Source organism: Sarcophilus harrisii, chromosome 1 (genome assembly GCF_902635505.1).
Source record: "Sarcophilus harrisii chromosome 1, mSarHar1.11, whole genome shotgun sequence".
NCBI classification, from domain to species: domain Eukaryota; kingdom Metazoa; phylum Chordata; class Mammalia; order Dasyuromorphia; family Dasyuridae; genus Sarcophilus; species Sarcophilus harrisii.
In genome coordinates, this window is record NC_045426.1 from 543,718,246 (window position 1) to 543,733,225 (window position 14,980).

At 33.7% G+C, this 14,980-nt stretch overlaps 1 protein-coding gene across 7 annotated transcripts in view; it reads left to right on the forward strand.

Annotated features, from left to right (window-relative positions):
* The window catches only part of KIF13A (kinesin family member 13A), a 247,494-nt gene that overhangs the window by 95,572 nt on the left and 136,942 nt on the right, over positions 1-14,980 (forward strand). For all 7 annotated transcript variants that reach the window (XM_031946800.1, XM_031946801.1, XM_031946806.1 and 4 more), the window contains 2 exons: positions 680-692; positions 8,502-8,562. In XM_031946800.1, coding sequence (XP_031802660.1) covers positions 680-692; positions 8,502-8,562 — 74 coding nt within the window. The remainder of the gene's footprint in view (positions 1-679; positions 693-8,501; positions 8,563-14,980) is intronic.

Below are 14,980 nucleotides of genomic sequence, written 5' to 3' on the forward strand. Positions count from 1 at the left end.
ATGCACTGAGAAAAAGTGAGATTCTGCTCTTACAGTGGTTAAAGGAAAACTGTTTTAAGTGGGCCATATATCAGCTTTCTTAGGTCCAAAATACCAGTTTGCTTTATCTGTTTGCATGAAAAGTGACATAAGATTAATAGAATACATAGATAACAATATTTTGACGGTAGCTCTTGTATAAATTAAAGTACATATTTATCCTTATGTAACTAAATTACAATATTGGTTTTATGAAAACCACATGAAGTCTGAAAAACTGCTACATTTTAAAAACATATGCTCTAGGGAGATTTAATCACATGTTAAAAAGATGGTGACATTTTTCTTGGCCCAGTGTCTGCTTTTATGTGTCCTTGGAAACTTAAAAAATCTCTTTGAATGACTCAATGGACATGTTTTCTGTTTTAAAAAAAAAAAAAAAAAAAGGCACGTTCTTTTGTGTTTCTTATGAATTTTTTGAGTAAGCCATTCATATTAACACCAAATTTAATGGTTTAAAATTTTTTACATTGTCTTCTGATCACCATCTGTGAAGTGAAAAATGTGTAGAATGTGATGTGAAAGCCCCAGGTTCACTTTGTATTTCTTCTTTTTTCTCTCTTTTCATTCCCTCTGATATGGTGGCTGTACTGGCAATCCTCCTTACAACTGCTACTGATTTTATGTATCCATCTTCAAGAAAACCACCTAAGGTAAGTGTTGATATGTTGTTTGGGTTGTGTGTATTGGCTCAGTAACTAGGGGGATAGGAATGGTGTTTGGAATGTTCTGACTGTGACTGTCTGGTCTATCACATGACCAACCTTCATGGAACACTTCTTCCCCACTGACAGTGTGTGCAGATTTTAAGGAAAAAAACCCTTTCAAGTCAAACATGAGCTAAAGCACAGACTTTTAAAGAAGAAGAAAAAGAGTAAAAGAATAGCATGTTTCCTAGTGGTCACTGTTAGCATACAGTTGTTTTTAGCTGCTCCAAGATTTATTAAAAATAGCCCCTGTGCTAAATTAAGGATACAATGGGGGGGGGGGGGGAGAGGGAAGGGGAAATGGTCCCTATCTTCATGGAATATATAGTCCAATGTGGAAAATAAAACAGGTTATAAATATCTCCAGCTCAAGTGAAAAATGTGCTAATGACTAGGATGGACATAATTATAAGAAAAAGATTCATTGAGGGAGAGAGAACTTTTTAAATAGGATGCATAGGGTAAATAGAGATAAAGATAAGGTAGATTTAGTAACTCAATTTAGTGAACATTTTACAATGGACCTATATTGTACAAAGTATTAGTACTAAGTGTGTGTATATTATTTATATATACCTATATGTTTTATGCCACTGTATACACACACACACACAGATGTGTTTGTCTTTAAGGAACTTTTATTATTTCATTGAAGTTAGAGAAATCTATTATCTATCATAGATAAGCTTTATACAAGATGTAGTATAATAGAGGCAAATGAAAGGTCCAACGAAAGTTTGTTGTTGAGCTGAGTCATTTCAGTTGTGTCTGATTTTCTGTGACTCCATTTGGGGTTTTCTTGGCAAAGATAATGGTGTGGTTTGCGATTTTCTTCTCCAGCTCATTTTACAGAGTAGGAAACTGAGGTAAACAGTACACAGAATCACACAGCTAGTAAGTGTCAGAGGCCAAATTTGAACCTCTTGCCTCCAGGCCAGGCTGTCTAGCCTCTGAGCTCCTTAACTGCCCTTCAAAGAAAGTATTCTGAGGAAAACTTGAAGAAAAAGATCTTTCACCTGGGTTGGGATCAAGGGAGGCTTTCTGGAGTAGGTGGCAGTTTAATTAATCTCTGAAGGAAAAAGAGAATTTCCAGCAGGCAGATAGATAAAATATCTGCCATTTGCCAGACACTAAGCAGAAAAAGAAGGAAACATAATTCAAGAATAGGTAACTCAGATTTACAGAAAAAAATCTCCAAATATTCTTTTAGTCATAAATTTAATCTCCCCTTTTCAATCAGTCTTTCTCCAGAGCTCCTAATAGTCAGAAAAATCTACTGATTCAAGTTTCAACCCTTTCATTCTGAGCAACCTTTAGTAAAGATGTTAAAACAGTGAAAGAGCCAAAGATAGAGAGTGGAGAGGAGGGAGTAAAAGAAAGGCACTGAGAATGTGGGTGATTATACCTTCAGTAATTGAGACCTGACTGTATTATCTATAGGTATCTTCTTGTGTGACAAAGAGGCCTGGACAGTTGGTATTAAAAGAGTTAGAAATTTAACCTTTTCCTGGCCCATGGAACTGGCCACAGCTATGACTCAAATGAGAAGAAGAAATAGCCAGCCACCTGCACTACACTTCTGGCTTCAGATCCCTTATCTAGGTGCTTTGGCCTAGAACTGAGATGGTTGAGTTTGTTTCTGAAGCTATATAGATTTAGGATTAAGATTATAGATGCTTGGAACACTGGAAACCCCTGCTAGGAGAAGAAATGGTGAAGGTGGGAGGGAAGTGTTGAGATTATAGCTTATAAGGTAGGCAACCTGAATAATTTTAGTGCCAGTCAGGAAAGTATGGATTTCTTTATTTTTTTTTTTCCCTTTCCTTCTTCTCTTGCCATTAGTCTCCTGAGGTTATATAAACTTCTCTTTTTTCCTAGTATTTTTTTTTTTTAACTAAAGATAGTACTAACTACTTGAGCAGTCTTGGGCATATGAAAATATCTGTTCTGTGTGTTTAGTGAAGAAGACTTGGCCGTCTGTTTTATTTTGATCATCAACAGGACAAGAAAGAGAAATTAGTATACCTTTTGCTCCTCTCTGGCTTTCCAGGCACTTTCTCCACCAACCCAGTTATTATTGTCATGTAGGGAGCCTTAAGAATTATCCTCCTTGATATAATTTCATCTCCTAGAGAAGGGGTAGGGAACCTTTTTTTCTGTCAGGGGCCATTTGGATATTTATTACATCATTTGTGAGCCATATAAAATTACCAATTTATAAACTCAAGCAGTGGGGAGGCTGTTCTCCCTAACTTTCTGCTCTTCATTGCCTTCAGTTAATTATGCAAATGACTTTGCCCGACCTGTTACACCTGGGGCCTGCCATTCCCCACCCCTGCCCTAGATCTAGTCTTCTTCAGCCTAACCTTTTCACTATCTTCAGTGATTTGATTACTCCAGTTTGCTGGCTTCCTTCAAAACTCAATTTATATGTCATTTTCTACATGAGACCTTCACCGACATTTAGTCTTAGCTTTTGGAGCATTTTCTTCATATTATCTTCCATTCACTTTCTATTTTGTGGGTATATGTTTATTTATGTGATGTCTTATTGATCATTAGGGGAGACTATTTTTTTTTTTTTGTATCCTCATGATTTAGCACTGTGCCTAGCAAATAATAGAAGCTTAATAAATACTTGTTAACTAACTAACCATCTTGATAGCTCTTTTAAGACTGAGAAGCAATATAGTATAATGGAGAGAGAGCTAGTCCCCAAGTTAGGAAGACCAACCCTACAAACAGTGGCTGTGTGACCCTGGGCAAGTTAATTCAGTTTTCAATGCTCTTACCATCTCACTAAAATTAAAGAACCAAGTACAGATTCCTGGGGGATCGGCTTGAGATCTTCTTGCAAGTTAACATAGGATTATTAATGACTTTTCTTTGAATACCGTTATTAAACAGTTCCTAAGCCATCTGTATTTTCATTTACATTTTATCTTTTCATTCTTCCCATAAAAATATTATTATAAACTTTATCAAATGTTTTGATAAAAAACCTAAAGAAAATAGAGTATTGCCCTGTTCCAGTTAGTAATCTTGTTGGAAAAGGAAATAAGTGTAGTTTTAGTATGATCTGTTTTTGATGAAGCCATGCTGATTCTTTATGACAGAGGCTTCTTTTTCTAGATTTTCATTTTTAATATGTTTTGCCTGAAATCCAGGTCAAACTTAGCGGTCTATCATTTGAAGATTGCCATTTTCTTGTTTTGTTTTGTTTCTAGTTAGGATCTCATTTGCCTCATTATAGAATATAATTAACAAATGTTCATTTGGTGCCTACTGTGTACAAGGCACCATGTTTACAAAATCCTGTCTTCAAAGAAGATCACATTTAATAAATATGACATCATTTATTTTATAAATATTTATTGTGTTGTCTGTTATGTGCAAGGCACTGTTGTTATGTACAGTTCCTTGATTTTTATCACATTTATAGAAAATGTTAAAATTTCTTTTAGAGAGAAGGGACCAAATGAATATTTTCCATTTCTCTTTGACAAGCAAAGCTTGATAAAAATATAAAAAGTTAGCATTAAATTTAACATTTTATACATCTTTTATAGATCTAAAGATATATAAAGATAGCCTCCTACCCCAACAAGTCATAGTAAATTTATCTAACTTATTTGTCCTGGGGAATAGAGGTACAACCATTAAAATTTAGTGAAAATAAAAGCTACATTTTATAATTCTGACTTGGTACTATCTAGCTAAGATTCTCAAACATTGGAAACAATTCAGTGAATGATAATTTTGAAAAATGATAAAGACACGAAATATAATGCTAATGTGCCATGAAATACTAAATATGAAGAATTCAGAGAAGTACATAGGAGGACTTATATGAAATAATGAAATGAGGCAAAAAGAAACAAATAATGTGATGTAGGTAATAAAAAAAGATATAATTGCACATGTTTAACATTGGATTACTTGCCATTTAAAGGAGGAGATGGGAAAAGGGAGGGAAAAAACATTTGGAACACAAGGTTTTGCAAGGGTGAATATTGAATCCTATGCATGTATTTTGAAAATAGGATGCTTCAAAAACTAAAAAAAAAGATTTAAGTAAAAATACATTAACAAAAGAAAATTCAGTGTTGCACACTGTGTTGGGATACAAAGATGATTAAGATGTGAAACTTATCTTTAAGAATCTTACAGTCTACCCAAGCAATGTGGGATAAATGACCTAAGAAAGTTATAAATGAAATGCTATGAGAATTCAAAGCAGAGAAAGATAATGTTCAGCTGAAGTAAAGGGGAAAGGAGGGGAGGAGAAGGTGAGGAAGAATGAGCTATAATAGGACTTTTCCCCACTCATTTGTTTTATGTCCTTGGAAAAGTCTTTCAGATCAAGATTCAATTTGTAGTAGATAGAGCTCTGGACCAGGGAGTTAGGAAGACTCCCTGTTAACATTCTGCCTCAGACGGTTTATAGCTATGTGACCTTGGCTTCCCTGTGCCTCAAGTTTTCATCTATAAGATGAGGGGGTGTGACTTGATCCAAGCATCCAAGCTTCCTTCTAGATTTAAGTCTGATTCTGTGGAATGTCTTTGTCTCAGTTTTCTAATTTTAAGCATGTTAAGATAGTAAGCTGCAGCCCAAGCCACTTGTTTTGCATGTGAGCGGTAATGCCTATATTCTATATTCTTGTTCAAGCGCACTTTTAAATTAAAAAAAAAAAAGATTCTATAAAAATTTTCAGAACAGAATCAAAAGTTTAATTCATTTGCAGATATGAGGTCATGGGATGAAAACTCAGGTTAGGGGAATTAGCCTTTGAAAAGAGTAGACTCTTCTTCCTCCAAGAATACTGACTGAAGGGGCAGATATAAAAAAACACTTAGGTCACATCAAAGGGATGGAATAGTAAGCTGATGAAGTAAAGTCCAATTGATGATCATAGGAGTTGAGTGGGCAGAAAAACTGAGATCATGTTATCATTTTAGAACTTTTTTTTCTTTTTAAAAATACCTTTTATTTAATATGATGAATTTGATAAATAATAACAAATCAATACAATCTAATCAGGAAAAAAAATTTCTTAAACATCTGTTGTGTGCGAGGCACTGTGCTAAGTTTTGGGTATATAACTAATAAAAAGAAACACAATCCCTACCTTAAGGAGGAGGAAAAGCACATAAAAAGAGAAAGGTAGTAGAGGGTAAGAGGGTGGTTGGGAGGAATACAGTAGGGTATCTTCCCTTGGAACATATTGTTCTGAAGAGTTGAAAACAGCTACAGAAATAGATGCAGGATGAAGAGAACCAAAAAAGTCCATTTTTTCCCTACCATCTATAAAGGAAAACATCTGGAGGCAGTTGATACTCCATGGGAGGTGGTATCCATAGAAACCTGAATTAGCATCTTGGTGATGAGATTAGAGATGATGAGCTTAACCTGGGAGATGCATCTTACTCCATAGAGTTGAAACCAAGTAGAATAGTAGATGCAGAATAGAGTGAGTATTGTTATATAAAAGAAGAATAGAAAAAAGAGATATATACAAGATCATGACTCTGTTATTTACAGCTCACTTTTTATAAAACATGTAAATCAATTCAACACCTTAGTTATTCTAAGTTGTCTTACTTTCCCATCTCTTTCTGGCCTTCTGTTATCTTCTGCAACTAAAAAATGCTTTAATGATTCAGTTTTGTTTTGTTTTTTGGTATCACTATTGCTAGTTTCCTTTTCCTCTCGATTCTCCCCAGTCACCCAAATAAAAGAAAATCTTGTTCCAAGTAAGCATAATCAAGCAAACTACATACAACTTGGGACATGTCTGAAAATGTATGTTTTCTTCTCCACTTTGACTTTATCCTCCCTCTGTCAAAAGGTATAAGTTGCTTCATTTGTCTTCTGGAATCATGATTAGTCATTTCATTAATCAGAATTCTTAAACTGTTCAAAGATGTTTTTCTTTGAGACAGCTGGTTAGGTACTATAGGCAGAGTGTTAGGCTGGAGTCAAGAAGACCTGAGTTGAATCCAAGCTTTAAATCTTAATAGCTGCATCTCTTAACCTCTGACTACTTCAATTTCCTCAGCTGCAAAGTGGGAATAGTAAGAGCACTTTGGGGAGTAAGGTAGCACAATGGGTAGAGGGCCGAATCAAGAGAGAGGAAAACGTCTTCCTGAGTTCAAATGTGACCTTAGGTGCTTAAATTAGTAGCTGTGTGAACTTGGGCAAGTCACTTAAGTCTGTTTGCCTCATTTTCCCCATTTGTAAAATGAACTCGAATAGGGAGTAACAAACACTCCTACATTTCTGCCCAAAAAAATCCCAAATGAGATCATGAAGAGTTAAAGAGTAAGACATGGCTGAAACTACTCAGCTACAATAACAGCACTTATTATCTCCCAGGATTGTTGCAAGGAGCTAATGAGATAATATTTATAAAGTGCTAATCTCAGTGTTTGGCACATAATAACTACTTAATAAATACTTGTTTCTTTTTCCCTTTTCTTTGTAGTGTTGTAGTTGTATAAACTTAAAGATTGAACTAGAAGTATGTATAAATTGTTATCTTGATTCTGATTACTTTGCTGTGTATAAATTCATGAGATGTCACCTCATATTTCTCTTAATCCATTCCTTTCATAATTTTTTTACAGTGCAGGAATGTTTCATTATATTCATTGGTTCACCTGTTTTTCATCAGATGAATACTGCCTTAATTCTGCTAAACAATTTCTATACACATAGAACCTTCTCTATTTTGTTTATGTAGTTTCTTTTGTTTCTTAGATTTTTTTTATTATAGCTTTTTATATACAAAACATATATGCATAGGTAATTTTTTAGCATTGACCCTTGCAAAATCTTCTATTCCAACTTTTCCCCTCTTCCCCCCCCCCCACCTTCTCCCCTAGATGGGAGGTAGTCCCATACATGTTAAATATGTTAATTAGTTATATTTGTTAATAAAGTTAATAATATAGTGTTAATATAGTTAATAATAAAATAGTTAAATATGTTATATAGTTTCTTTAGTGTGTAGGCCTGCTAGTATGATATTGCCAAGTCAAACAGCCATAGTTTTTTCCATGTAATATTTTATATATGATAAACATAAAGTGTGGAACTGAATCTGCTTATATACTGAAAGTATCCAACATACACAAAGTTGTTTCAATAATAGTAATTATAATAGCTAACATTTATATAGTACTTACTATGGTCATGGCATTATGGAGAGTGCTTTAAAAATATTATTTAATCCTCACAATGATCCATGGATATAGATACTGTTATTATTCCCTTTTTACAACTGAGGCAAGCAGAGGTTAAATAACTTTTCCGAGGTCACACCTAATAGGTGTCTGACACCAGATACAGATGATATCCTTGCTTTGGGAATAAATATCTAATATCAGTTTATTTGTTTATCTCTTACCTCTTTCTTAAAAAGTAGAATGCAAAAACTCTTCTTTGAACTTTTGTTTAACTAAATTTTGAAGAAAAAAATTTTAAATGAATAGATAGATAAATTCCAAGTAGGTAGGAATGTACCATAAAGTATAAAGTAATATGTAATACACAAATACTCTAATCTGAAAGAAGTTTTGATATTCATCAAGGCAGTTCATTCTTGCTTTTATTTTAGTTCTTTCAAATGAAAGGGATTAGATAAAATGGAATTTCTTAATCCTCCTGTCTTTATCAATGAGTCATCTTTGAGCCTATAATGGCTATGAGAAGTTGCCTGAGAGTTTTATATCTTTTTTGTTCTCTTCATGCAGGTTTTTGCCTTCGATTACTGCTTTTGGTCTATGGATGAATCAAATACTACAAAGTATGCTGGTAAGTTGTTTTGTTTTGTTTCTCTTTTGGGTTTGAAGGGGTTTTTCCTGCCTTCATTTTGGCCCCTGACTACTTTTTTATAAATGTATTATATCTGATTACTTTTTTTTTTAAAAGATTGTTTATAATAAGAATTATATAGAACATAATAAAAATAGCACAATTAAAAAACCTTATTTCTATTAATTCAAATTAGTCCTATCATTCTTATAAGTACATGCTCATGAGTATTTTGTGATGTTCCTTTTTCATTTAAAATGTTTTAATATATATCTTTTATTTCAAATTTCTGTATAGTCTATCATATATGTCATAACATGATAAGCCAAAAAGTTTTTTAAGCACTTATATGTAAGGCACTATGAGAAATACAATACTGAGAATACAAATTCAAGGGAAAAGAAAAGAAAGTCTTTACCCTTGAGGAGCTTATATTTTAATGAGACAAGACAACATATAACAAGAAGCAGAAAAGTGGAAATGGAAGGAGGTATCTGAATGGAGGCATGTTGGAGAAAGAAATCTGGAGACTAAAGAGTAGTTCAGAGAGCAAGAGTGAACGTGGCTGACTTGGTCAACTTCTTTAAAATAGAGGTTCCAGACCAAGCAGTTTAGAGGCAACCCAGCTGAATTCCAGCCTAAGAAAACTTAAAGGGGTTTGTCAGAAAAATCTGTAATAGCAGGATAGAATTCTATCAAGAGACCACACATGTGCCTACAGCAACCACTGCTCCTACAGAGCAAGTAATTTAATATGTATTGCACATGAACAATTCTTCTATATATATTTCCACATTTATCATGCTGCACAAGAAAAATTGTATCAAAAAATATAGGAGCTCCCAACCCAGAGATAATAAAGGTGTGTGTGTATGTGTCAACAACTGTTTAATAAGAGATTACAGGGAACCCTTTGCTGACACTAGATACAGCTGGCACTGATTGATGATTTTATTGTCCATATACAACTCTAGCTTGTAGTTCCAGGGCAGAAAGGAGCTCTGGGGGTCTGTCAAAAAAAAGCAGGGGTCCTGGTTTCAGTTCCAAGGCAAAGAGTGTTTTTGGCTACAGCAGACCAGAGGTCCTTCCTGGGTAAAGACCAGAATAGCATTGATCGTATCTCTCCCATATGACCCCACATTGGAAGCACCAAAAAGACCCCCAAAGCTAGTTCTGAAAACAGCAACATGAAAAAAGCTAAAGCTTGGGACAGAATCCCTCCACTCCCAGATGAACAGGCCCCAACTTTAACATAAAATTCAAAGTTTAGAAATAGTCTGGGAAATTGAGCAAAAGTCAAAAAAAAAAAAAGAAAAAAAGATTTGATCATAAAAAGCTACTGTGATGGTAGGGAAGACCAAGACATAAACTTAAAAGAAGACAACAATGTGAAAACAGCTACAAACAAAGCCTCAAAGAAAAGTGCTAATTGAATCCAGGCCAACAAAAATTCCTAGAAGAGTTAATGAAACAGATAAGTGGTAGAGGAAAAGTTGGGAAAAGAAATAAAATTGATGCCATAAAATTATGAAAAGAGAATTAACAATTTGGTAAAAGAGGCACGCACACAAGAAAAATACTGAAGGAAATAACATTTTTAAAAACAGGATTTGGTCTACTCATAAAAGAAGCAAACACATTCACTTAAGAAAAGAATTCTTTTAAAATCAGAATGGGCCAAATAGAAAAGGGGATACAAAAATTCAGTGAAGGAGAGAACTACTTTTAAAAAACAGAATTGGCCAAATGGAAAAAGAGGTACAAAATCTCACTGAAGAAAATAGTTCCTGAAATAATAGAAGAAAATGTGAAATATCTCCTTGGAAAAACAACTGCCTTACAAAATATATCAAGGATAGATAATTTAAAAATTATTGAACTACTTGAAAGTCATGATAAAAGAAAGAACCTGGATATCATATTTCAAATAAATTATCAAGACAAACTGCTCTTTTTTTCTTAGATTCAAAGGGCAAAATAGAAATTGAAAAAATCTACTAATCATCTCCTTGAAGGACATCCCAAAATAAAAAACCCCAGGAGGTAAATTATATCTATAAATTCCAGAACTCCTAGGTAAAGAGAAAATACTTCAGGTAGCTAGAAAGAAAATTTCAAATAGTATATATAGAATCATAGTCATGATCACATAAAATGTAGTGGGTTCCCCATTAAAGCAGCACAGAGCTTGGAATATTCTGGCAGGCAAAAGAGTTAGGATTATAACCAAGGAAAACCTCATCAGAAAAACTGAATATTATTCTTCAAGGGAAAAATGGATATTTAGTGAAAGAGGATTTTCAGAACAAAATGGAAGATTTGACATTCAGACACAAGATTTATGAGAAACATATAAAGATAAACATGAAAGAATAATAATAAAGATCTCAATAAAAATTAAACTGTTTATATTCCTATATGGGAAAATGATTTTTGTAAGTCTTTTTAAAAAATAATATATTTTTATTTTCAAAATACATGCAAAGATAGTTTTCAACATTTACCCTTGCAAAACCTTGTGTTCCATATTTTTTCCCTTCCTTCCTCCTATTCCCTCTCCTACAGATCAAGTAATTTAATATGTATTGCACATGAACAATTCTTCTATATATATTTCCACATTTATCATGCTGCACAAGAAAAACTGTATCAAAAAAGAAAAAAAAAAGCAAACAATAAAAAAAAGTGAAAATACTATGTTGTGGTCCACATTTAGTTTCCACAATCCCCTTTCTGGATTAGAATTGGCTTGAATCACCTCATTCTTGAAAAGAGCCAAATCTATCAGTGTTGATCATCCTATAATCTTGTTATTGTGTATAATATTCTCTTGCTTCTGTTCACTTCACTTAACATCAGTTTGATAAATGTAACTCTTAAGAACTTTATCTTTAAAAAAATTACCCTGGCATGGGTTCTTTATTAGAATAGTTAAAAGGAGCTTATATAGACAGAGGGCATAAATGTAAATTGATCATTTTGGAATGGTCTCCAGAAAATAATAAATAAAAATGAAAAGGTAGGAAAAAAGGGAAACACTGAGAAAAGAGGGAAGGAAGAGGTAGAATGGGGAAATTTTTCTTATACAAAGGAGACACATAAGGAAAATGTGGGGAGTGGCAGGCATGCTTGAATGTCACTCTAATCAGAATTGTTGTAAAGGGGGAAGAGTATGTATACATACTCAGTTGTGCATAGAAACTTAATTTATGGGGCAGCTAAGTGGCCCAGTGGATAGAGCACCAGTCCTGAAGTCAGCAGAACCAGAGTTCAAATGTGGCCTCATTCATGTAACACTTCCTGGCTGTGTGTGACCCTGGCAAATTCCTTAACCTTAATTGCCTCAGTACAAAGAAAAAAAGAAAGAAAAGAAAAAATCAAATGTTACATAGGCAATAGGGAAATAGGGGAAAGGGGATAGGAGAAAGAGAAGGTAATGATATATTGGGGGACAAGTTAAGGAAAGCAATGTTTAGAAGCATAAGACTTTTGAAAATGGACTGGATAAAAAGAAGAAACAAAAAAATAGGATTGAGAGAAGACACAATAATCATAACTATGAATATGAATGGAATGAGCTTACTTGTAAAAAGAAAGCAGATAGCAGAATAAATTAGAAACCAGAACAATATGTTGTTTGCTACAAACACAGAGAGAGTTAAACTAAAGGGGTGGCTCAGAATCTAAGGTGCTTTATTTAGCTGAAGTTAAAAAAAAGTCAGGCACAGTAATCATGATCTCAGAAAAAGCAAAAGGAAAAAGAGTTCAATTTAAAGTGATAATCAAGGATACTACATTTTGCTGAAAAGGTATCTCAAACAGTAAAGTAATAGCAAAAATTAAAACAACTCTGAGATATCTACATGTCACATCTATCAGAAATATTGAATACTGGAGGTGCTGAAAGAAAAATAGGCATACTGATAAACTGTTGGTGGGACAATGAACTGGTCCAGCCATTCTGGAGAACAGTTTGGAACTAGTCTCAAAGAGCTATTAAACTTTGTATACTCTTTGACTCAGCAATACCATTATCACATCTGTATCCCAGAAAAATTAAAGAAAAATGAAAAGGACTTTATGTACAAAAATATTTATAGCAGCTCTTTTTGTGATTGCAAAGAATTGGAAATTGAAGGAATGCTCAACAACTGGGAAATGGCTGAACAAGTGATGGCATGTGATTATGATAAAGTACCATTTTGCTGTTGGAAATGACAAACTGGTGGTTTTGGAAAAAACCATGTCAAGACCTACCTAAACTGACCCAAAGTAAAGTAAGCAGAATTGGGAAATAATTCTACACTGGATGGCAATGTTATAATGAAGAACTGTGAAGTAGACTTGGCTACTTTGATCAATAGTATGATCCAAGACAGTTCCAAAAGAGTCATGAAGAAAAAATGCTGGTCACCTTCAGAGAGAGAACTGATGGACTATGAAGGCATATTAAAGTATAATTTTCTTACTTTATTTTTCTTTCTTTTTTTTTGGGTGGGGGAATAATGACCAATAGGGAAATGTGTTTTACAGAATTTTACATGTGTAATTGATGTCATATTGCTTATCTTCTCAGTGAATGGGAAAGGGAGGGAGTCAGGGAATTTGGAACTCAAAATGCATTGAAAAAGAAAAGAATGCCAAAAATAAACAACAATTTTTTAAAAGATGACTCTTCCAGAGGAAGAGTCTGCAGTAATAGAGAGTAACTTATCAGAGTAAGAAAACTGCTTGGGTAGAATGATTTTCCAGGATAAAAAAAAAACTGGTTAGTCATGATTGGGGGGGAAAAATGCAGAGAGGTAGGAGCAGAACCATTTGAGAAGAATGAAAGAGTAGACTCCTAACTTCTTCATGCAATTGAGCTATTTTCCATTATTAATGTAGAGTTTCTCTTTGCAGTAGTTTTTTGATTTCTGGCCTTTTAGGTAACCACCTAATATGATTTCATTTCCTTACTGGTTTGTAAGTCTTCTCTGTGTCATAAAGGAATTTATCACCTGCTAACCAATTGTGCTGAACTTGTTGTCTGTTCATATCCTTTGATCATTTATCAATTGGAGAATGGCTTGAGTTTTTATAAATTAGAGTCAATTCTTTATATATTTTGGAAATGAGGCCTTTATCAGAACGTTTGACTGTAAAAAATATTTTTCCCCGTTTATTGCTTCCCTTCTAATCTTGTCTGCATTAGTTTTGTTTGTACAAAAACTTTTCAATTTTATATAATCAAAATTTTCTATTTTGTGATCAATAATGATCTCTAGTTCTTCTTTGGTCATAAATTCCTTCCTCTTCCACAGGTCTGAGAGGTAAACTAGAAAAGATAGTTTCTTTATTAGAAACTGAGCATATAATACAAATTCTAGGAAAAATGTATTTTCCCCAAGTTTCAGAAGGCTTTGATTTGGAAAAGGAGAACAATAAGGGAGGAAAGAAAATGGCTAGCCATCATTGTTACATCAGACACCATTAAAGTCAACGGGGAGGTTTTAATGCTAAAAGTTAAATATGATTTCTTAGATATCATTTAAAGTCATTGAGATGAGAGGGCAACAGAAGATTATTCTTTATCCCTCAAATGGATCTTTTTAAAAAAATATAACAGGAGCATTGTATATCAATCAACAACCATTTATCAAGTTCTTACATATAATAGTTACTCTGCTAATTGCTTGAAATTAAAAGAAGTGTAATAAAAAAGCTTTTTCTTTCAAGGGGTTCTCTGGCTATTTAATTGTGAAGCCTAGAAACATGAAGGCAAAACACACTCAAGAGCTTAAGAAAGAGGATCATAAAGAGGGAGGAGGAGCAATGACATGAGCGTGAGAACATTGTACACACCATCTAGCCAGCTGAAGGAAACAGACACTTTCTCAATAAAATTTGGTATTTTAAACTGATATACAAGTGAAATGTTTGTGTCAAGATTTCAGCTATCCAAAAATCTGCTAGAGATTTTTTCTTCCATTGAAAGCAGAGCTTCTAATGAATTCTTGACTTCCTTCGCTGAAGTTTCCACAGATAGTAAGGGAAGAACATTAATTAGGGTAACTTCCTCTGGATCTAATTCTGACCATAAAGAGGAAGTGATTGTTGAATTGAAAATGACTGTAACCTTCAGAGAAAGCACTTGTGTCATCTTAGAGTTCGTGATAGTTAAGACAGGGAAGATTTGGCATATTCAAGCATGTACCCTAATTTTCAGCAGAGCATATTTCAAAAAGTTCAGATAAAAGATAGAGCTTGCTTGATATTTCAAAATGAAAGATAGCTCAAGAGAATAAGAGACTATTAAAACAAATTCAATTCAACAATAAATTATTCCAATGAAGAATAAAAGGGACAAAGAGACAACATGCAGTGTGACTACTTAGAGAGCTCTATCATAAAATCACATATTAAATGAATATGTAGA